The 23,492-nt window shown below is 33.8% G+C and overlaps 3 protein-coding genes across 4 annotated transcripts; 2 read left to right on the plus strand and 1 right to left on the minus strand.

The window, feature by feature from the left end:
* The first annotated feature begins 1,963 nt into the window (after positions 1–1,963).
* On the plus strand, positions 1,964–4,208 carry LOC143570048 (peroxisome biogenesis protein 22-like). The gene is made up of 7 exons (XM_077055806.1): positions 1,964–2,051; positions 2,152–2,208; positions 2,542–2,643; positions 2,866–2,931; positions 3,177–3,278; positions 3,372–3,458; positions 3,959–4,208. Exons 3-7 carry the CDS (start codon positions 2,614–2,616, stop codon positions 3,971–3,973), a joined length of 300 nt encoding a protein of 99 aa, XP_076911921.1. The 5' UTR covers positions 1,964–2,051; positions 2,152–2,208; positions 2,542–2,613; the 3' UTR covers positions 3,974–4,208.
* Positions 4,209–5,505: 1,297 nt separating this feature from the next.
* Positions 5,506–10,956, plus strand: LOC143570049 (uncharacterized). Of its 2 annotated transcripts, none has more exons than XM_077055808.1 (10): positions 5,506–5,744; positions 5,859–5,966; positions 6,996–7,043; positions 7,147–7,206; positions 7,308–7,391; positions 8,317–8,421; positions 8,515–8,628; positions 8,768–8,868; positions 9,821–9,932; positions 10,553–10,956. In XM_077055808.1, the coding sequence occupies exons 1-10, from the start codon at positions 5,679–5,681 to the stop codon at positions 10,679–10,681; spliced, it is 927 nt and encodes a 308-aa protein (XP_076911923.1). In that variant the 5' UTR covers positions 5,506–5,678; the 3' UTR covers positions 10,682–10,956. The 2 variants fall into 2 exon arrangements, with proteins under 2 accessions (XP_076911923.1, XP_076911922.1); XM_077055807.1 differs by having other exon boundaries at positions 5,506–5,751; positions 5,854–5,966; positions 10,553–10,955.
* Positions 10,957–12,932: 1,976 nt separating this feature from the next.
* Positions 12,933–14,791, minus strand: LOC143570050 (uncharacterized). The gene is made up of 4 exons (XM_077055809.1): positions 14,512–14,791; positions 13,478–14,011; positions 13,256–13,383; positions 12,933–13,011 (listed from the first exon to the last, which is right to left on the minus strand). The coding sequence occupies exons 1-3, from the start codon at positions 14,689–14,691 to the stop codon at positions 13,273–13,275; spliced, it is 825 nt and encodes a 274-aa protein (XP_076911924.1). The 5' UTR covers positions 14,692–14,791; the 3' UTR covers positions 12,933–13,011; positions 13,256–13,272.
* Positions 14,792–23,492: the final 8,701 nt, after the last annotated feature.

The raw sequence follows: 23,492 nt of genomic DNA on the forward strand, positions 1-23,492 counted from the left end.
ACACGAAAAACACATTCAGACCGTGTTTGAATGAATTAGATATAGGGTAAAGTTTCGTTGTGATGCGAGGAAGGTGCAATCACCATTAATTTAATTATTATAATGTTTATATAGGTTAAATCGTTGTTCTTGAAGTCGGTTTAGGTTTTAATCACATAAACGAGTCAATTGATTAAGGTTGGATCTTGTTTCTTGATTAATTTAGTCGGTGGGGTCGCTTATGGTATGAAGAACGATCTGGAAGATTCAGTTTCTAAGTTTGTATTGAGAATTAAGGTGCAAGTTAATTAAACGGGTAACGGGTGCAATATGGATCGGGTTAACGAGTTTGGTAACATAATCTGGATACTGGGTAATTGGGTATGGATTAAAAGATATTAATATATCATATTTTACAAATGGTCTCTCAATTATGAAGATGGAACAAAAATAGTTAAAGCTTAGATTAGGGCTAAAAATGTACATTTTTCAAAGTATATTTATATTTAATAAATATATAAAATAAACAATTATAAATAAAATATTAAATACTTGATAGACGCGATATTTTATCATTTAAAATTACCCGAACATAAAAGCGGGTCGGATAATATAATTTGGAAAGTCCGAGTTGTTACAACATGCAAGTTACATGTCAATTGTATCATTATTCTAAAACGCCAATAAATTTTTCATATGATAATTTTTTTTTTAAAAAAAGTTACCATAATAACAAGCGCTTTTTATCTTTAATATGAGTCCTATACTTTTGTAAAATTTAAAAAATTTAGTGAGTTTTTATATATTGTGTTCTTGGTTTGTCATTGTGTTTTTTAATTGACTTTTCTACATTGCGTTATAGTTATGGTTTTTGTGTTTTACAATCGTGAAACATATTGAAAATTAGGCACGTCCTTGTGTATTCTGTTCACCATTGTGTCTTTATGCTCATCATTTTTTCTATCGTTTGTTATTATGTCTTTATACTCATCATTGTGTATTATGCTAAAGTCATTGTGTATTTTACGTTTCAGATCATTGTGTAATAATATGTATTCATCATTGTGTTTTACGTTTCAGATCATTGTGTAATAATATGTATTCATCATTGTGTTTTACGTTTTATGTTATTGTGTAATATGCATTAATATTGTGTTTTATGTATTAAATATGGTTGTTATATTGTAATTATATTTACATATTGAAGTTATACAACAGTGTTATTTCACTATTACAATTTTCAGATTTCATCACTTATAAAAAATACACAATGAAAATGATAAATAAAGAAACACAAAGATGAACCCCAAATAAGAGCATTCACATTCCATTTCATATATTTTTCCTAAAATTTAGCTAAAAAACACTATTTCATAAATTTATTTATCATTTTTTAAAATCTTTTCACATTCTATTCCCTATTCATATCCATAAATTAATTTTTTATTATTTTTTTCTCTTTTGTCTTATTATATAGTAAATGATGATTAGTAGATATGTGATATATTATATGGTATGGATAAAAAATGAGTCCCTATATTTAAGGATTTACTTTTGTTCTTGTAACTCATCCATATAATAGAGAATGGACTGAAGAGGTAATTTTGATGGTTTTCTACAAATTTACCTTAAATTATATAACTTTAACGACTTTAGAATGGGTAACGTAAATCTTTTATAAAACAAAGTCCTGTAGAAAAACCCCAAATACCATGGATCCATATTAGCCCTAATTTAGTGAGTTTTGTTTTGATTGGGTTTAGGTTAATTAATTATCCGTGGAAAAGCCAACCCAGCCATCCTGTTGATTGAAGCTTCAGCCAGCAAACAATTGTTGATGAAATGAATCTGTCTGTGATGGGCGATTACTCAAAGGAAGAGTTTTTACAGGTGTTGAAGAAACTCCCAGACCCAGGTACAATGATTTATCTATCACCTGCAAGTGTTGAAATGATTTAATACTCATTTTTACATGGAGACTTTTCTTCTTCAACAACTTCTCAAGATTCAACACCACACCCTGACTTCTTTCAGCTCAGATAGTCAGACAAAGATTAACCCATGGAAGAAAGGTATTTCTATCTTATAATTTCTATCAATATTCAACATAAACAAGTAGGAATGCATAAAAAAATCCTTACTTTGAAATCATTTTTCATCGTTTTTGTCAAGGTAACTTGCTGCTTGCTTGGCGTTATACTAGAAGAAAACACTCCACAAGACCTTCAGGTGCTTGCATTGTTTCCTCCCTTACTCTCTATGTTACACATTCGTCAATTTCGACCCATTTTCTCTCAGACGGCTCATATTGCATCTCTAATCGCAAAAAAAATACATTGAAATAGTTCAAAGTAATTGTATTAATAATTTTATCAATAAAAATAATTTATTCCCGATATCTTACAAAGATAATTGTAGAAAACGTGTTCTGGGTTAATCCAACCCTACCCTTTTAAAAGTTGCCTGCTTTGACCCGTTACCCATTTCAACATGCCCGTTTATTTTGCAAATTCTACTTATTGCTATTTTTGGTTGACTTGTCCGCCTAATTTTGTTTTGTAGAAGCAAGCAACTGTGAAATCCTCTGTTTTGGATGCTCTGCTGGAAATCACAAAGTTTTGTGACCTTTATCTCATGGAAACAGTTCTGGATGATGAAAGCGAAGTATGCGTATTTTTGCTTATTTTATATTGATTTATTATAATATATCCTTGAACATGTCGGCCTGATGCAAGAAGAAAGGAAAACACTTTATTCAAATGAACCACTAGTTTCTTTTGAAGCATATGACTATCATTAGATGAAGTTACAAAATATACATAAATTATATATAATATTGAGGAAAAATCACGTTAACAAGTATTTGTTGCTGTTTTTTATTTGCAGAAAAATGTTTTAGTGGCATTGGAAAATGCTGGGATATTTACATCCGGTGGCTTGGTCAAAGACAAGGTAAAAACCAATTAATAACCCGAGCTGACTTTTTGAATCCTGTAGGTCAAACTCTTAACGCATTTGAAGTCAAAGAGCAGGCCATTTGACTTTCAAAAGTTAAAATTGTACCTCGTTTCAGACAGGATACGAATACACATTAGGCAACATTCAACCCGTTTCATATTATCCGTGAAGTACTACTTAAATAAATGGGTTAAAATTAAATTGGCACCTGCTTATTAGCTATTTGTGGGCAATTGTAGGTACTTTTCTGCAGCACAGATATGGGACGAACGTCTTTTGTTCGACAGCTGGAGCCCGATTGGCACATAGACTCAAGTCGAGAAATTGTTACTCAATTATCGGTACGCGCGCCATTTTTTATTTTTAATTAACATAAATTATTCATGTCATTATATATCATACTAATTCAAACTGTTTTACTTAAATCCATACAGAGGTTCATCAAGTATCAGCTTTACGTCTCAACCATAAAAACCGAGCGAATCACGTCTAATGTTTTCAGTTCTTCATCCTTGGAACAGGCATGATTTGACTTGGGATGAGAGGATTAGGCATGATTTGATAGACCTAAACCTCTCCGAGGACATGGTTGAGGATAGGAATTCGTGGAGAAGTAGAATTAAAGTTAAGGATTTTTAGAGAGAATTGAATACCTTAGGGCTTAGACTTAACTTATTTAGGTCACATACCATAATGGTATTTCCCTTACATATATTATTATTATTATTATTATAATAATTATTAGCTTTTATATAGCTGTTAAACTGTGATCTTATTATTAATATTAATATTATTATAATTAGTAGTAGTTTTTATATAACTGTTAAACTTTGATTTCCTTTATTTTGCTTCATACACATGTACTTAGAGCCGAGGGTCTCTCTGGAAGCCACCTCTTTATTCCTTTGGATAGAGGTACGGTGTGCCTACATCCCACCCTCCCCAGACCCTACTTATAGCTTTGCTGTCGGTGGGATTTTACTGGGCATGATTGATTGATTGATTGATATCCTTGGAACAGTTTTTCAACGTTTGACTTTGTGGAAACTGGTCAACTGTCTAAGATGATTTTTAGTATTTGGTGACCTTATGATGTTATGATCATAACCTTAGGCCATGTGAGGCTTGATTTTGTGTAATGTATTTGGTCAAATTTACCATGATTGTAGGGTTTCATGTTTGTGGTCTGTGCAGTCTGTGTTACATTCAAAAGATAAAAACAAAACTTGGTTGTTGCTAGACTTTGTTGCCATTTTAGATGTTGTAAGAATTTGTAGCCATTGATCTTTGTTATGACTGATAGTATTCTTTTCCAAAGGCTTTTGTCGCAGTGGCCGTGGTGTTACTTTCAAAGGGTCATAACACTTGCTATTCCCATTAATCGAGTTCGAATTCCCCTTACAATGGTGTTTGTATTTCCAAGGGTACACATGAGTCGTGAATCAATCTGGGATCCCTCATAAGGAAAGGTAAAGGAAAATATCTTGACCACTCCATCAACATGGTCCTGGCACTGGCACATAGATAATTTGATTTTTTCGTGTTACTAGCACAAAAGTAACAATATATACTAATAAATTATTAATCTTTCATATTTAATTCAAGATTATCATAACTCTTATTCTTATAAAAAAATTATAATGGTCAAGACATAATATAAAGAAATTAAAAGATCAAAAGGTATGGTGGTAAACATGATTTGATGTAAATATGGAGATTCGGGGTTCGATCCCTTTTAAGAGAAGGGTGCATAAATTTTGATTGTTTAAAAGGAAAAAAAGGTCAAAAGTTTATAAACATTTATAAATAAGCTAAAAATGTTCAAAATAGCACAAATGGTCCGGAGTTGATAAGTTAAAAGCAAAAAATATATGAAGTCTTTATATGTTGTAATAAAAGATTAGCAACTAAATTCATAAAAATATAAAACTAGTTACTAGTATATAAGATATTTGGTGGGTGGTAGGGTGTGAAATAGATCATTGGTTCAAACCTATGAAGTGTAAAAAATTCAGTCATTCAAAAAAATAAAAAGTGTGAACGGTGATAACATAGTAGATTTACCCTCTATATTTGTATATAAGGTATCTACCCTCTGACTAGTTTTATCGCTTCAGGCTTGACTTATTCAGGAACTTTGTGAAAGAGGAAATCTATCAATGTAGGGAGACCCCTTTAAATTAAGTTTTAAACATAAGATCATAAGATTCGAAGCTTAAAAAAAAACCATAGGAGTTCCACTTGCTTTAATCATCTTATTATTCTTCACCTTGAAGCCAAATTAGAAACAAGTGATTATAGAAATTCAAATATGATATCAATTTATACCATGGTATGTAACTTTTTGTTTGCATAAGAAGCAATTTCCAAAAAAAAAAAAAGAAGAAAAAAGCAAAGTAGTGTTTCTACAAGGACTATTTAATGAATTTAGCATCTTAACAAGTACCATTCATGTAAAAGCGTCATTCTGTTAGACGGTTACACAACACATGACATGACTATTGTAGACAAGGAAGCCTAATTCCGGGCAAACACATTCTCTCTCGTGAAACAAATACAAATACAAATACAAATACAAATACACGTATGTATGAATGGACTCACTCTAATTCAGTCACGCGCCCTGGTCAACTCGCTCGACTCACGCCTATTCAATCGCAACAAACTCTCACCGGCCGTTCGCTTATTCCACCGGAAAATCTCCGCGACCTCCAAAACTCCGACGAACATCCTCGACGGCGATGGATTCTGACGATCGGAGCGTTGTTGTTGTTGATGAAGAGAGTCGAGATTTGAATGAGAATGAAGTTAGAGGTTCGAATGAATTTGTGAATATAGAATTAGGTTATTTTGATACGGATAATTGTGATTGTTAATGATGAGAAATTGATTGATGTGAAAATGAAAATGATGAAGGTGAGGGAAGGCCTGAGGAGCTGTTACGGAGTGTGGTGAAACTCTCGTGTGAGTCCTCTGCTGAAGGAGGAATCTGCGATGTGTATCTCGTTGGAACCGCGCATGTTTCTATGGTAGTAATTCATTACTTTATTATTTGCAACACCTTTTGATGTTTAAAACCTAACTTGTATCATATGTTGATGATTGAATCGGGGTAAAAGTTCTCTTGTGTCTCAGGAAAAACACCTAGGATTTCTACTGCGTTACATTAAAATAGCTGACCTTTCAGAAAGTGAATCTGAAGAAGTTGAAAGTTTGTTGAACTTGTTGACGTGTGTTTAGTCAATTGATATATTGCCTCAAGGACAATAAGTACTTTTTTTTGTAACAAATACACAGATATGGAGATATTAGTAGAGTCAAAACACATTGAAATGAGCAGCCAACGAGGTAGGCAGGGGCATGTTAAATAGTTGATAGTTGAACTTCACATTATGCCTTCTAGGTAAAGTTAAAGGTGGTATAGCAATGAAAAATTGCTATTACCACTCTAGTTCGTAAATCTCTTCGACTTTCAGTTTTAAGTTGTGATGTTAGTGTTGTTATAAATTTATATTAAATTATCTTTGGAGCCATTTTGAGGTTATTTCTTTAGTAATTACATGCTCTATAACTACTTGTTGTTTCCCTTGGTTGTTTTCATCTACATTTTCCCTGGAGTTCCAGTTTGATTTGTTCTTTTTCCTTTCTCAGTAACGAAAAATGGAGCTGAAAAATAGTTTTTCTTTTGGAGCCACAATAGCTTATCTGTTTTTAAATTGTAACTTTATAATTAACTTATTAAAGTAGATGTCATTAATTTGTTCTTAATTTTGTATTTTCTTACAAGCAAATGCCACATATTTTTATAATGAGAGCTAATTTGTAGGTCACTGCCTAGTCCTGTTAAGAAGATCTGTAATTCTGTATTATGTTTTTAGTTTAAATTGCAATTATCTCCTGTTATGTAGCTCTGATATTGGCGTTTAAAGATTGACTTACTTTTTATTTATTTATTTATTGAATCATAAATGCACATAAAAGTTTATTTGAATAATGAACGTGTCTTAACGCCCAGCAATTACGTGTAGAATTTTCATTAATTCTCATTTTTTTGGTAGGAGTCCTGCCAAGAAGTTGAGGCCGTGATCAGTTTTTTGAAACCAGAGGTACTTCTCTCTATAACTTATTACATTTGATTGATGGATGAACCAGAACCAGATTGTTTAACGGCTGTAGTTATGATTAATTTGATATTTTTTATGAATACAGGTTGTCTTTCTGGAGTTATGCTCAAACCGTGTGGCTGTACTCACTCCTCAGAATTTAAAGGTATTCGGGTTTATTAATTGTTTATTCTTTTGGGGACACAAATATCACAAGTGGGAATATAGATCCTAGTTTGCAACTGTACTGATTTTTATGCTGGATAGATACCTACAATGGGAGAAATGGTGGACTTGTGGAAGAAGAATCACAACACATTTGGAATACTTTACAGTTGGTTTCTTGCTAAGGTATGATATTATTGTTCATACTTGCATATTGTAATAAAATAATTAAATTATTGAATGACTGATCTTATGTGCATATGTGTGCTAAACATATTCTATCTCTTAGTTTTTTAGTATACCATCAAATCACTGTATTTAAAACTTGGTAAAACTACAGGTGCAAATATCTTTTGGTGCAGATAATTTTGATTTTGACATTTCATACGTAATAACGACTCATGTAACTGTCCTCGTCTAATGATAATGTTTTAATATGTATGCGCGTGTTCATTAATAGAAAAATGTTTGGTATGTTTAAAAATCAACTTAAAAATATGATTGAGACATGCAAACTACATAAAGGGAAAAGTGAGGTCATACAAAATGTATAAAAGGGTGTTTATAAACTGCCCAAATCGAGGCAAGTCAGCTCATTTGAGATCAATATGGTTTGTTTCAAGGTTAGGTTCCAGTGTGGCGGTTTAATGATGAGATTTGGAACTTGGAACCGACCATATGAACCAAAATTTCCGTTTTTTGAATTTCCTTTTTAGGAATAAGTGTCATATTCATGATTCATATTTTATCATCTTAAATTTTCTAGTACAAACTTACGAATTTGGACATAGACAAATTGGTTCATACGTTCAGTTTGTTTTTCCTGAAACCATAGTTAGCAATTTTGGTCAAAATTTATGTTAGTGAGCATCCCTACTAAGTAATGTCTCAGTTCTTAAATGAATCAAGCTTATAATTAGGTTCATTTTTCAGTCTAGGCATATTTAAAACCACTCTGTTGTATCGTTAGTATGCTTTCTTAATTCTGTTTTATTTTCATGCTCGTCAAAATTAAATAACTAATTATGCTTATTCTATTGAAACAAGATTATTACTTGTGATATTTTTATGAGAATTGTATTTAAGTTGTGCCAATCTTATGTCCTTTCAGGTTGCTAGTAGGCTTGAGGTTTTCCCTGGAAGTGAGTTTCGTGTTGGATATGAAGAGGCCATGAAGTATGGCGGAAAGGTGGTTCTTGGTGACCGTCCAGTAAACGTAAGATCATAATATTATATATCTCCCTTAAATCTATATTTTATAGTATTAAGAAATAACATACTGTTTTTTGCTCATGTGATTATTCAACAGATAACATTACGCCGAACATGGTCAAAAATGCCATTGTGGCATAAAACAAAGCTGGTATATACCTTGATGTTCCAATCAATATTCTTACCAAGCCCTGCACGCTTAAATGAAATGGTACTTGTCTCATTCACATATCAATGCTGCTGTTTTCCATTGTGAATGTTGAGAAAGTGAAATTTATATAAAAAAGTGTTGGTGATTGTATATTTCTATTTATGCTTTGTGTGAATAATGCATTTATTACTTGTAACAGTTGAAGGAATTGGATGATGTGGACATGCTGACACTTGTAATTCAAGAGATGAGCAAGGAGTTCCCTACTCTAATGGAAACCCTTGTGCATGAAAGAGACAAGTTAGTATCTTCTTTGATGCATGTTTCATCTTTATTAACTTTATACACACCTACACATATGTCAACACACGTACATGTACATCAATATAGCTTTACGTACATACATATATGTAAAGGTGCATTTATTACACAATCAATGATAAGTAGAGGCCATCTGAAGCATATTTAAATGCATAAAACCTAAAAAATTAGTTTTATATCTGATAATATTCAAATACAAAATAAGATTTAAGCAGAGAACTTCAGTAAGCATTTATATGTAGTACTAATCATAGGTAGTGGAAGAGAGAATGGCATGCAATTATACGGTTGCGTAGACGCCTTATATGTTACATTTAGTCGTTCAAAAGCAACAAATATCAGTGTTTAAGCGGTTCTTGTAGTTGTCTTGCCTACTTATAATTAATTGTGTATTGAATGTCCTTCTAGTTATCTATGTGAATTAGGAATGGATCTGTGTACCTAACCTGCCTCCCCGTCCATTTAACAACCTCTGGGAAGTGAAAACTAAAGGTCTAATCAACTCAAAACGACTCAGTTTCTTCTAAAAAGATTTAGTTTCAGTTGTTTTATGTTGTGATATGCTTCACTTATCTTTTCTTTTCCTTCTGAAAATACTTCATTATTATTTTGTAAATCATTTTCCTATTCCTATTTTTATGTTTTTGTTTTTTTAGTTGAGTTTCTTGGACCGTACATATAGCTTGATTCGTCGTATCTTGAGCTTGTTTGGTTGTACATAACTAAAGATTTTCATAAACAGGGCTGTTCATGCTTTTAATATCATTAAGTTACGTGTAATTCTTTTTATTATCATATTTATTGGGATTCAAGGATTAGTAGCGTAGTACATTTTACCTAGAATTAGTTTACAAATGTTATATAATACCTTACTTTTGGGACCTAAACTCCTTGAACATGAAGTGCCTTTTGTAACATGGTTTGCGTTTAGGTACATGTCTTCGAGCTTGCTGAAAGTAGCACGCGAACATAGTTCTGTGGTTGCAGTTGTGGGTAAAGGGCACCTTCAGGGGATGCAAAAGTATTGGAAGCAGCCTGTTGAGGTCAGTGATTCTTTCCCATGAAATCAATCAATCAATCAATCAATCAATCATACCCAGTGAAGTCCCACCAACAGCAAAGCTATAGGTAGGGTCTGGGGAGGGTGGGATGTAGGCACACCGTACCTCTATCCAAAGGGATAAAGAGGTGGCTTCCAGAGAGACCCTCAGCTCTAAAGTACATATGTATGAAACAATACAAAGGAAATCAAAGTTCAACAGTGGTAATAGTAGTAGTAGTAGTAGTAGTACTAGTACTAGTAATAGTAATAGTAATAGTAATATGACCAAAATAATAAGGTAAATAGAGGCCCTAAGGAATTCTTTTCTCCCTAAAAATCCTTAACTTTAATTCTACTTCTCCTATGAATTCCTATCCTCAACCATGTCCTCGGAAAGTTTTAAGTATATCAAATCATGCTTAATCCTTTCATCCCACGTCAATTTAGGTCGTCCTCTACCCCTCCTCCCTTCTATAGTAATGTTTTCTACGGATCTAACAGGATTCGTCGTCTGCCTTCTCTGAAATAATTGGATAAATCTATTATTCTGCGGTTACAATAATAAACTGGTTTAATGAATGATTTCTAAAATATATTAATTTGTGCCTCGGGCCGATGCAGATGAAGGAGCTTATGGAGTTGCCTTCAACAAAAGCATCAATTTCGGTATCAAAAGTTTTGTCAACGGTTGGAGTGGCGGTTGCGGGGGTGGCCATAATTTCCGGGATCTATCTTTCTAGCCGGAAATGATTCGAAAAATACCTTTCGTTTTACAGATAACTTGGATTTCTTGACTTTTTTTTCCATCTTATAACTTAAAACTCTTGGTGTTTCATGCAACAAGAGAGGAGGTAGATAAACTCATTAGCGGATACAACACAAACATGTGTTCCCCTCACTCTGTTTTTTCTGTTTTTACTTCAGAGTCTTGTTGATTGGGATTGTTTTTAGTTGTTTTTAAGTCTTGTTTAAGTTCAGTTTATGTGTGTGTGTTTGTTGATGGTCAACCAATTTCAAGGCCTTAAAAGGCTTGAAACGAACTTTTTCAAAACAAAATAGGATTCAGTTTTTCTTAACAAGTCTATGAATTATCCCATGTTGGTGAGCTAGATAAAAAGAATTCAAAATTAAAAAAAAAGGATTTGACATTTATATAATTGAGAAAAGCAAGTGGCTGTAAAAGAAAATGTTGATGCCATGATGGGGTGGCCGACGCGGTTGACAATGGTGGCAGCAACAAGTATAGGTGTTAGCCTCACTCGGCGGTGGTTGGTGCTTGCTAGTGTGATCATCTTAAGTTATCAAGTTTTATAATGTCTGTATTGATTTTTTAGACTCGTAAATTCTTTTTCTTTCTTTAATCAACTCTTTTCAGTTGTGTAGGTATAGAAAACCAGGTTACACAAACCATTAACCCTACTATAGTAGACTTAAACCTAAACAAACTATGGCTCAAAATGATAAAAACAAAATGGCAAAAGACGTCCTTTATGTTTGCACAGTTTTTCAATGGACGTCATTTGGCAAACTTAATGACAGAAAACATCCTTCACGTTCAAAAAACGTTGCACGGTTCGTCCTTTTCACTAACAAGGGTTAGTTTTTCACGTTAAAGTCAGTCATGTGCACCTCATGTGAGACATTTTAGTCTTTTTACCCCTCAGAGATTATTTGTGTAATTGACTTAAAATTTAGGCTTTAAATAAATATAAGTTTTTTTTAATCATTATATTCTTCCTCAAATATTCATGATCCATCACCACCACCACCACACCACCCACTTCACCTCAAAACACGTGCCACAGATCTGTCCTTTCTCAAACAACACCCTCGCCGTCGCCTTCCCGTACCCTGCTTTTTCCAGATCGTCGTAAACGCACGCGCTGCCGACGTCGCGTGGGTCGGCTGCCGCGTAGTATGTGGCTCTGGCGGATCTCCACTCGGATGACGGTGGTGTGGATGAGGAAGAGAAGTAGTGCGGCGGTGATGGTCCAGAGATGCGGCGGTGGAGGTCCGTAGGTGCGGTGGTGCTGCGGCGGTAGTCTAGAGGTGCGGGGGTTGCCGGCAACTAGTATTGTTGGTTGTTAGGTTGGTGGTGATGTTAGAGAAAAAGAAAGGCAGAGGTTTTGTTTTGAGAAGAGATTTTTTTCTTTGATTATTAATTATATTTATAAATTTACAAAAATACCCTCATGTAGGATGCACATGATCAGATTTAACAAGAAAAGTTAACTGGGTTAGTGTCAAAGGACATAATGTGATAGGGTTTTGAAACGTAAAAGATGTTTTATGTCATTAAGTTTGTTAAATGATGTCCATTGAAAAACCGTGCAAACATAAAGGACGTCTTTTGCCATTTTGTCAAAGGTAAACATAATGACTTTAAACAACTTGATAAACTTGAATAACTGACCGAAACAGTTTGCCAAGTTATAAATTAAACAAAAAATTATGGTAATAGCATAAAGATCAAGAAATACAAAATGGTAATCACAAAGTTATGATTCAAATCATGCTAAAAGAAATGTTTTCATAGCCGGCCGGCCATGTTCATCGTCCAGACAAGTGTCAAAAACCAGATCATGTCATAAATGATTTAAAAACAACAAAGTATGTGACTTTGAACTCTTAAATGTTAAAATTATAAAATGTGAAGCTTAATATTACAAATACGGAGCTGAAGTAGTAACTAGTATATGATGTTTTGAGAAAAGATATAACTTTGTATATTAATATCATTAGAGCGCTTTGAGCGTTCCAAGTGAAGTAAAGCTATAACTTTGTATATTAATATCATAATAATGATCGAACAAATATAGTACATTATGGGCAGGTGTGACAACCACCAAAACTACATCCTAATCCGGTGAATACTACATCTCTAAAACTGGTTTAGAGTTATAACAGCTCGCACCCTTGTCTTGTAACGCGTATAATATTCATGAGCTATCATATACCTGAAACAAATACAGAAGTAAATTTATCAGAAATTAAAGTTTGACTTTCTGAAGTCAAACTAGCACTTTCCAAATTTGAATTTGATATCAGTTTTGATGATAATAATCGCCAATCTCTTTTGGCTTGCAAACCTTTGCTACATAACTTAATGCAGCTGTTGATTGTTTTCCCAGAACCAAAAACGACCAACAACAATCTCAGTACCAGAAAGTGACAAGTTTGACTTTTGAAAGTCAAACTGTAACTATCTTTTAAAAATGGAGTATCATTAACAAAAAAAAAGACATGTTTGGGAAACTTGTCATATAAATGAACTAATACCTCAGTGCTCTGATACGGATTGAGAGCCTGCCACGTCTCAAGTACCCATACATCAAAGAATCCTATGGGTCCATAGCAATCAATTCATCTGTTTCACAACGCCTCAAAGCAATAACCATCGTTTCATCGTACGGCTGTAAGATTTCACAGCATTCACGACGCAGTGAACCCATCTGCACAAAATACAAAAACAAATCACCACAATTTTCATGGGGTCAAATCCTCCTGAGTAAATTAAGTGACCATGAATCAAAATTGTATGCATACATGTCGCGTATGAGCATCAAGCTTCTGTGAGAAAACTTTAATATTACTCAAATTCCGTATCACGTTACTTCTTGAGCAATTCGTCGACTTTTTTATTGTATATAAAGTATAAGACTTGTTATCATATGGACCAACATCTTCCAAGAAGAACAAATCCGGGCTTTTACACGGGTCTTTTTTATAATCCCGTGTATTAAACATATGAAGGCTTGAAAAAAAGGTTTCTTTTCTTCTCCACGAGCTAAACGTTTTCTGGACGCGAATCAGATCAGGAAGTAACTGATTGCCTTCAAAAACCTGAACTGCATAACCCCACGAAACCGATACTGTGATCGATTTGGAAGAATCATAGCAGACTGCTTGCTGAAGGATCCGAGTTGGGTCATGGTTGACCGCTTTGAAAAGATGTTTGACCGACTCGAGCTTGGTCAAACCCGGAAAGATTGGATCTATGATGTCAAAATGGTGAAGTGATAATAATGGTGATAATGGGTGTGCTGCAAGGATCCCAAATAAGTCACCTCTAACATCAACCTGGCATGCAAAGAATGAAATAAAAGTCAACGCCAAGATCCAGATTGATACAAATTTGTTAAAATTAAAATTGAAATAAATCAAGATTAAAAAATCAAATTATCAATTTATGTAGCTAAAACTAGACGATCCGAGCCCGAGCTTGACTAGGCTCGAGCTCGGCTTGTTTTGACTTACAAGGGCTCAAGCTCGTCTCGTTTATTATTTATTAACTAATCTTTTATATATTTTGAAAAAAACCTTAAACGAGTCTAAGCTCGGATCGAGCTCCCATAGTACCTTAACAAGCCAAAGCTCGACTCGAGCACGACTGTGCAATGTAAAAATAATGCATAGAAGTCCAAAAGAAGTAAAAGTTCAAAATACACATGGCTGGCTCATTAAGGCTCAGCCAGCCTACCTAAACGAGGTTTAATTGTTTCGATCTGATCTCAAGTAGGTCGCCGTACACATGATAATTAAAATCATAGGCAAAAGGGTGAAAATGAAACATTATTCACCTGATGAAACCCTGGTTCAACAGTCAACTCAACACCAAGTTCAGCCAAACAAGAATAAAGCCTAGAATCACTTCCATACACATGCGGATACCTCATCAGACACGAATCCAAAACCCGAGCCAAGGAGCGGCTAAGCGCAAACCCAGCGCCACCAAAGGCCATGTTAAACGAGTGCTGCATATTCTGATCATAACTCTCCGACCCAGTCCCAATGTAAAACCACTCATGATGATCATACTTACTCAAAACCGTAGCCAAATTCTGCGTAAAAAAGACGGTATCATCGTCGCCGAAAACGGAGATGCGATTGAGAATAGGAGGTGGCGGACGGTGTTAATACGGAGAATTAGGGTTTGTTAAGGGTGGGTGTGAGAGGATGGAGAGACTGGATATTATTATTAAGCATATGTCTTTGATCTTTGACGGGACGCTTCGGAAGATTGACATTTTCCAATGGTAACGGTGTACAAGTCGGTGATGCGAGAGATCGAAAGGGGTTCATAATTTGTACGAGGAGAGTACAAGTGTGACTTTGCTTATGGCTGTCAAAAGGTAAGTGCATGGTCCATCTCACAAGGAACTCCATGTGTCACTACATCATCACATTTTCTGTCTGAATAATAATAATAATAATAATAATAATAATGAGTTTGATTAAATATGAGTAGACTATCTTCAATCGAAATTTTGTAACGTGTTTTATGGTTATTTTTTTAGGAATATTGGGGGCACTGTTTCAAAAGGTAACCCCATTTTTATACTTAATATCTTACCAGGACTTTTTACCTTTTTAGGTAGAAATGCGACCAAAGACTCTACACTCTAAACAATAAAATGGTGAGGTTTAAATAAAAGTTTCAAGGGTCCAACAATTTACCCTTTAAGACACTAATTACATCTCTTTTCCTGTATTTACTAGTTGCATATATCATATATGACTCTAATATATGAATTTTAGAACAATTATACTTTCATTTATTAATACTGTAAAGTCTAACTTCGAATATCAACAATTTGACTGATACAAATAATATTCACTTTCACAAATTACATGTACAGAATAATTCAGTGATTTCCACATATATGTTTCCATTTAGTAGTATGACCATTCATTTTTATTTTTCTTAGTAGTTGGGAAATTTCTGATAAATCATATATGAAATACAAATCTCTTCTAAATTTCAGATTAATCCCGAATATGATGTATTTCTATTTAGAAACTAGTAAACGGGTCAAGGGTTTGAAAAAGGGTCGGACCCTTGAAACCCGTTTACCCTTTAAGGTGAAATTTAAATACCCTTAACCCGACCCATATTATATATTCGGGTATAATTAAGAGTTTTGCCAGTCGGGTAATCAGGTTCAAGGGTCCGACCCTTATCTTGCTCACCCCTAGTTTTTAATACTCCCAACTTTCGCCCGTTGGTGGATAACATTCCCAATTTTCACTTTGTCTCTCACCACTCTCAACTTTCACCATATTTATTTTTATCTCCCTCGTTAACTGAAGACTAACGCTGTTTTGGTCAAAAATCTAATAATGATTAAGCAACCAAATTAGTTTGGTGAGGTTTAGTGCTAAGTTGACAAATATGGTAATGAATCGATTGCAAACACAAACACAAGGATTTGTTACGAGGAAAAACCCTTGATCTTGTTCGGATCGCCGGCACAAAAACCCCGGGTTATGACAAATCGTCTATCACCACTTTATTAATGTAAAAATCGGGTTACAAAGGTGGAGTTTATGATCAAAGATTACAAAGTAGCTAAGTGTGTGTATGAACTACTTAGAGAGTTCTTGAGAGAGTATTTCTGAATGTGTGTTGCCAGTGAATGTGTTCGTGACCTAAAATTGATCATAAACTCAGTTTATAACTAAAATAACAACTAACAAACAAGCCCTACAAATCCGCCATCTTCCCACTATCTTCATCCATGACTTTTGACCACGTGTTTGACAAGTCCAGTAGCGAGATATTAGGTGGAATAGGTCTTGTAGCCGTTGAACTTATTAAATATTAACCTACACACAAGAAACAATTGTTAAGAATACCAATTAATGAGGATCCTTGATCCTGACACAACTCCGGAGTTCTTCAGGAGGATAATTGATCCAGACTCGTGTTCAAGAATAACATATCCTTAGTACTGAATTATTTGTGGCCTAACAATTGCCCCAAATTTGGCGGTTGACGATAAATTCACAGCTGTCAAATTGCATTCAAATTTCAAAAAGCTGTCAAAAAGATCAGGTGAAAAGACACAAATAGGGATTAGATAAAAATAATTAATTAGTTTAGGGATTAAAGATAAAAAACCAGCTCCCTTTTTATCCTCTTCATTCCGGAAGCTTCTCATCTTCCATCAACTCTAGTTCAGGTATCCTTTATCCCTTTCTTTCCTTTATATTCCGTATTGTTTGATGTCTATCAATAGTTGTTCTTCAAATTCGTCCAGCCAGATGGACGGAGACATGAAAAGTCAAGGGTTTTTACAATACTCTACATCGGAAATTTGCAAATTTACCGACTTTGAGATTGACCAAATAGCGTCCTGTTTTCCTCCCAACACTGTATTCAGACCTTATGATTCTTCTACCCTATGCGATGTATCATCGAAGGTATGGGTCTGCTTTCCGGCCTGTCCTTTCTTGCTCGGTTACTCGTATCCATTCCCGGAATTTACCTAAAGATTCTTCACCCTGACCGGCATTAGCTATATCCAAGCTATGCCTGTAACAACTCGGGTTTTTCGATTAGTCTAATACCCGACTCGTTTTTGTTTCCAGGTAATTTTAATCAATAAGATATATAAATTTCTATATTACACCTTTTCTCTTTCTTTATATTATATTATTTAAAATACATATATAATATTTAATAATAATACTCTTATAACTTACATTATATACGAAATACCCCCTAAAGTTTTGTTTTAACCCATTTTGAATCCACATTCCAATCTTGAAGGACCCATATGCAATTTCTATTATTATTATTATTATTATTATTATTATTATTATTATTATTATTATTATATTACAAACCAGGACCCGAACCCATACCCGCGACCCAAATATGCGATCCGTCGACATTTCTTGAGCCTTAATCTTTCATATAACTTTGGAATTGATCTTAATAAAACATTGCTACATCTTAGAGCCCACCGGCGTTTGGAATTAGGAGAGCTCGATCACAAATTATACGAATTAACGTATTACCAAACCCGTCCTATATCTTAATAACATGTTCCATAAACCAGTTGTTTTCAATCTAATTAAACCCTGGTACATCTTCCCCTGCCCATCGCGAGTCGTAACCCTAAAACCAATTACAACATATCAGCCTGCTATATTGTGTTCGGGTTCATGATATTGTCGTCTGTTCTTTGTTCTTATGCGCCGTCAATTCGTTGCGGATTCAGGTAGTTATTAGTTGTAGCATGATCGTTTGGACTTGTATAACATTAACTCTATGGTTAATTTAACAAACAAACAACAGTTTCGTCAATTGCGATTTCTAGGGTTCATGGAGGATTTGGGTTAAATTGATTATTGTATTTTATATTTAGTTTTCATCATTTACTCAATCGAACAGTTAGTTCAGTTGGCTTGTTATGTATGTTGAGATCAGATGGTTGCGGGTTTGAACCCGACCACCCTGATCTTTTTAGTTATTAATTTCTTTTTAATAGTTTTGATTCATTATTATTACTAATTTTAATACATGACAAATTATATTAATAAGCATTGTTTTATTAAGACCGACGTCTTGGTTTTACGTTTCTTGTCAAATCCCTTAAAAAGCTTTTGTTACTTTTATATATACTTATATATATATTTATGTATATATATATATATTTATAAGTATTATACGTATATTTTAATGGTATTAAAGCTTATTCTTTTAGTTAAAACCCGACCATTTGATACACGTTTTGTCATCATTGAACGTCTTTATAAACTTGTTTATATATATATATATATATATATATATATATTATAAAACATAGTAAGCATATTAAATAGATTTTCGTTAAAAGATTTAAACAAAATATTTATATTTTAGTACATACTATCTTTAATTTTCTACACGTTATTATAATTATCTATTTATTTTTATATTATTTATTTAAATAAATAAAGGTATGTTTCAATTAAATTATTTTATTTAGTTTGAATATTTAATTAGTTATTTATTTATATTTTGTATTACAAGTGATGTGCTAAAAGTAGTCAATTAATTATTAACTAAAATTATACTAATCTAGACACTAAGTAATACTCTAGACCCTTAAACTACTAACCGGCAAGTGAACCGATCGACTCTAGTACAGCTAAGTAAGTCCGGATATTGAACCCAAGGGACTCTTTAAATTACAAAACTAGCAAATTAGACTCAACTACAAGACATGACTATTTATTAATAATATTTGAGGGGATTTTAAAACTAATTAATTAAAACTCTAATAATAATTAACTAATGATTACTTTAATTAAACTATTAATAAACTAATTAATATAATAATAAAACAAACCCTAATTATTTAAATAATAATAAAACATAATCATTACTTATTAATTAATTAATAAAACTTTAAACCTAATTTAATTTTAACTAATAAACAATTTAGAAAACATGGATTAATTCAGATGATGAAAATAACTACCCAGGCGAGAATCCCCAAAGTTACGGTTATTAATTAAATGGAAAACTCACGTTAAGGAACCGGGATCATAAAATAGACCCTTGACAGAAAACCCGAACATGACCCTTGAACTTCAAGAAGACGCCTATGGACTTCTAACAAGTTTTAAGACTCATCAGTTTTATATTAAACTTCCTTACGGTTATTTAATCGCTTATGTCTAAGTATCTTTTATGACGAAAACCTACCTTACAACGTGGAATTCAAAAGATAGCAAAGCAGACTCAATTAATTTAATAGACTAAGCTGACAATCAAACATAGACGGACTCCTTACGAAGAACTAAATCTAGCAATCCCGACAAGCAAAGATCTATCAACAACCTATCACCTTACAGCTTTCTAGACTGGCAGTTCACTTTTATCTATTTACTTGATTTTATTGTTTCTATGATTTTAATGCATATTATTCACAAACTAGTCAAGAACACACAGTAAATGACCTAACAAAACCCTATCCTATGAAACAATCAACAAGGACAATGTAAAACAATAAATTCAAGCAAACAAAACCAAGCAATCATACGCATCAATTAAATCAAACTCAACCGTTTACTTAGAACATAAAATCCATAACGAAAACGAAATCCAAACAAATATCAAACCGAACAATGGTTCATCACGACCTTGGTAGTCTAAAAAGTTTACCCTAACATCTTAAAATCAAAGAAACAAAAATAATTAAGTTCAACAACCAAGCTCATAATTAAAATAATAAATTCAAACCGAACTATATTGATGCTTGGTTAAGTAGGTGTTGAGCCCAAACGATCTCCACTTGAACCAAAGGCTCGTTGCTTTTGTTTCTTCTTTGCGATGGATCAAAATTGCCGAACAGAGAGCTGTAGGTTTTTATTAATTTACGATGCACCTTCAGATGCCTTCTGACGGCTCCCCAGGAGAAAGAATAATAATCCTCCCAATGACACAAAAGTATTTCCTTTTATAATATTTTACTTTCTTGCAATCCCTTAATCGACGTCAGTTTCTTTGGGTGGGTTTTTTATGGCCCATATGGGTTTTGCTGTCAACACAAACAATAAATCAAACTCAACGTGCTTACAAAATTCCATAACAAAATTAAACATTGAAATATGAATATATATTAATCTAAAAATCAAACTTATATATAATTCATTTACCAAACTCATCAAACGAGATATTTTTAGATTAAATATAATAATAATAATAGTAATGTATGAAATTAATTCGACTATTCACCCACTTCTCAAAAGTTTAGAGAAAATATTCAATTTTAGCTTGTTAATTTTAAAAACTTAAAAACCCATATATGTGCCAACTAAGAATAATATTGATTATAGATCTAGCTCAAAAGTACTTAAAAGTGTAGGAAATATTAATATAAAATATGTCTGATTTAGCTCATTTCAACAAGCATATCTTATATCTTAATTATCTAATTATTTAAGTATTTAATTATATATTATATCTTGGATAATTAGTTGGGAATTTATAATTAATAAGACTATAAATAACAATGCCCGTAGAGATTAATAGATCATTCAAGTAACTACATCTTAATCCCAATCATAACAAAAATCTCATCAAAATCTTAATTCATTATCCATGTTATAACGTTTAATTAATTTATATTATTATATTTAACTAGGAATCCTTGTCGGTGTATCCCGAAGGGTTCATCATTCTCACATCATCATTCTTTTATTTCGTTCATCCGATCAGGTGAGTATCTCACTCCCCCTTTTAACTCATTTTTAACCGTTTTGGGGACATATGCGTTCTATTTATGTATTACTATATATTACTCAATTTGCAACTGTTGTCACTTGTGTTTAACAATTTATAGCTTACGTGTTATGTGCTTACTTGCTTTATATGCTTCCGCATTCGGAGAGGTCTAACATATTCTCAGTCTAGTATGATCATACGACCATCGTAGTGGCCGACGTCTGACGCATTGACAATGGTTTCACCGACACCTCATTTTTGGTAACCAATTTCCATTCGCATGGCAGCGGTTTAGCCCTTTCTTTATGGTTTGATTGATTTGTTTATATGCTATGGTTAAATTGCTTATCTCACTTGACACAGTTTGCTATCTTATTTATTATTATATAAAATCATGAAAAATCTGGTGTTTTACTCACTCAACCTTGTGTTGACAGAACTATTTTATTTTCAACGCATATGCAGGTCATCGTATGATGTAGTTGAAGTTAAAAGATCGTTTAAGGACTTATGTTAGAAGAAATTCAATGAAACAATTAATTTTATGATTTTAATTTGTGTTTATTTTGAGATATTGTAATGAATAACTATTTTATTTGAAATTATTAAGTAGATATTGAAACTTATAATGTTGCATGATAGTAACCTTGTGAGCTGTGACAATCAGTTCACGCCCCGGCATTTCCGCCGTAGGTTGGGGTGTGACAATGCCTATGATCTAGCGAGCTTTATTTACCTTTGAGGAAATCATAGCTGACCACGACCTTGAATTCGGGCTCTCTGAATTGTCATACATATACTCTCTGTACACCCACGGTTCCACTCGCTTCCTGCTCAAATCCAAGCCTCATCAGCCTATTCCGCTTGACAAAGTCGCTCAAAATGACCCTCATTGGAAAAATCAGTTTTTCTTTGTCAAGCGAGATTCGATCCAAAACGGGAATACCCTTCCTACCAAGTGGATAAGGTGGGGTAGGACTACTGCATTTATTGTTGTTTCTTGATTAGGGTTGAACACTGATTTGTTTCATTTTTATGCAGTTGAAAACTTTGCACATTTTGCCAAGCTTCCAGGATCCAAAGAAAGAGTAGTTGCATTCCTTAAATTGAGCCCAACAATCCGGTCTTTCAAAATCACAATCTCCGATTCTGATTTAGAAACTGAACAGTCAGACATTTCTCCTCAAAGTAATATGTTAAGTAAGTAAAATCGTAAAGATAAGTATTTTGATTTTAAAAAAGAAAAACTTATCTGTTTTGTTGTGTTTGAAGACATGTCTAAGTCTGCCAACAAGCCTGCTGCCCAATTCTCTGTTGATGATATCGACCACTTGATTTCTCCGAAGGTAGTCAAGAAGGAATCTTCTAAGTCCACTCCGACTCCTAGTCCTCACACTATGACTACCAGAGCTAAGGCTCAGTCTGGGAAGAAGAGGAAGCTACCAGAACCTCAAGCCGAAGTCCAGGATGTTGAGAAGGAGCTTTAAGAAGCGGTCTCCCATGTAAGGATCCTTTACTCTTCTTATCGTCCTTGTTAGATAATTGTTGTTGATCCTATTCTTGTGACTTATAGGGAATCCAAGGCTTCCATTCTTACTATGGGTCAATCATCAAGGATCTCGAGGACACTCTGACAGGAATGAGGACTCTTGTTGCTGCCAAGGATAAGCTGGTTGCCAAGCTTACAAAGGAGAAGAAACAAGATGACTCCCAAGTTCATGCCATGGAAATGAAGATGAAGATGGAATCAAAGCAGATACTTAAGAAACAAAGATGTCTGCGGCAAAGCTGATTCTCCAAGAAAGGATCCAGTTCGTGTCTGAAGCAAATGATCCTTCTTTTGACAGGGCTAATTGGGAAGTGGATGAGTGGAAAAAGTCATTGGATAGGCTTGGAGTGGTAGAGGAAGAGGAGGATGCTGGTGAAGAGAACAAGGCTGCAAAGGAAGATGAAGCCGAAACCAGTGGTGTGAAGGATGCGGGTGACAAGGATGAAGGAAATGAGGCAGCAACTGATGGGGATGCTGTGGAGACGGGCAATTAAGGATGATAAAGACAAGGCCAGAGCCTGTTTTTTTTTTTGGTTGATGTTTCCAGGATATTTGGTTGTGTACTTTAAGACAATAGTAATCTAGGGTAAAGGGTCTATGATCCTTAAGACAATTATCAGGGGTAACAAAGGTGGAGGGATCATCTGTTTGTGGGGATGAAGCCTTTGATGCCCCTGCCTTTATTTTCCCGCACTTGGTTGAACTATTAGTAACAACTTACTTTAACCCGGATGGATGGTCCATGTTTAAATGGTGAAGTCTGGGTTAACTTTTGGTAATTTTAAGTAAGTTTTAATAAACAACATCTTTTGACTATCTGTTGATTGTCTATTATCTCAAAATATTTCTATTGCAGTTGCAATATTAGATTCTTTAATAGTTAAAAATAAAGTTTCAAGGATAGATTATCCTTATGAAAACAAATTTAGAAAATTGGATCCTTAAAAAGATATAAGTCAAATTTGAGTAAGTATAAATTGGTAAGATGAAACCATACCATAAGGTCTAATTAG

Source organism: Bidens hawaiensis, unplaced genomic scaffold, assembly GCF_021521415.1.
Source record: "Bidens hawaiensis isolate Kalapana, Puna unplaced genomic scaffold, B.hawaiensis_p1.1 tig00024819_1, whole genome shotgun sequence".
Lineage (NCBI taxonomy): Eukaryota > Viridiplantae > Streptophyta > Magnoliopsida > Asterales > Asteraceae > Bidens > Bidens hawaiensis.

What these genes read in the sequence shown, in the direction of transcription:
- LOC143570049 (XM_077055807.1), top strand. Translation starts at nt 5,679, where the DNA reads ATGGATTCTGACGATCGGAGCGTTGTTGTTGTTGATGAAGAGAGTCGA. An exon ending in ACAGTTGGTTTCTTGCTAAG is followed by an intron (nt 7,392 to 8,316) that starts GTATGATATTAT and finishes ATGTCCTTTCAG; the next exon opens with GTTGCTAGTAGGCTTGAGGT. An exon ending in CTGCACGCTTAAATGAAATG is followed by an intron (nt 8,629 to 8,767) that starts GTACTTGTCTCA and finishes TACTTGTAACAG; the next exon opens with TTGAAGGAATTGGATGATGT.
- LOC143570050 (XM_077055809.1), bottom strand. Translation starts at nt 14,691, where the DNA reads ATGCAGCACTCGTTTAACATGGCCTTTGGTGGCGCTGGGTTTGCGCTT. An exon ending in TTGAACCAGGGTTTCATCAG is followed by an intron (nt 14,012 to 14,511) that starts GTGAATAATGTT and finishes TTTGCATGCCAG; the next exon opens with GTTGATGTTAGAGGTGACTT. An exon ending in TTGATGCTCATACGCGACAT is followed by an intron (nt 13,384 to 13,477) that starts GTATGCATACAA and finishes TATTTTGTGCAG; the next exon opens with ATGGGTTCACTGCGTCGTGA.
- LOC143570048 (XM_077055806.1), top strand. Translation starts at nt 2,614, where the DNA reads ATGGAAACAGTTCTGGATGATGAAAGCGAA. An exon ending in TTCTGGATGATGAAAGCGAA is followed by an intron (nt 2,644 to 2,865) that starts GTATGCGTATTT and finishes TTTTATTTGCAG; the next exon opens with AAAAATGTTTTAGTGGCATT. An exon ending in AAATTGTTACTCAATTATCG is followed by an intron (nt 3,279 to 3,371) that starts GTACGCGCGCCA and finishes AAATCCATACAG; the next exon opens with AGGTTCATCAAGTATCAGCT.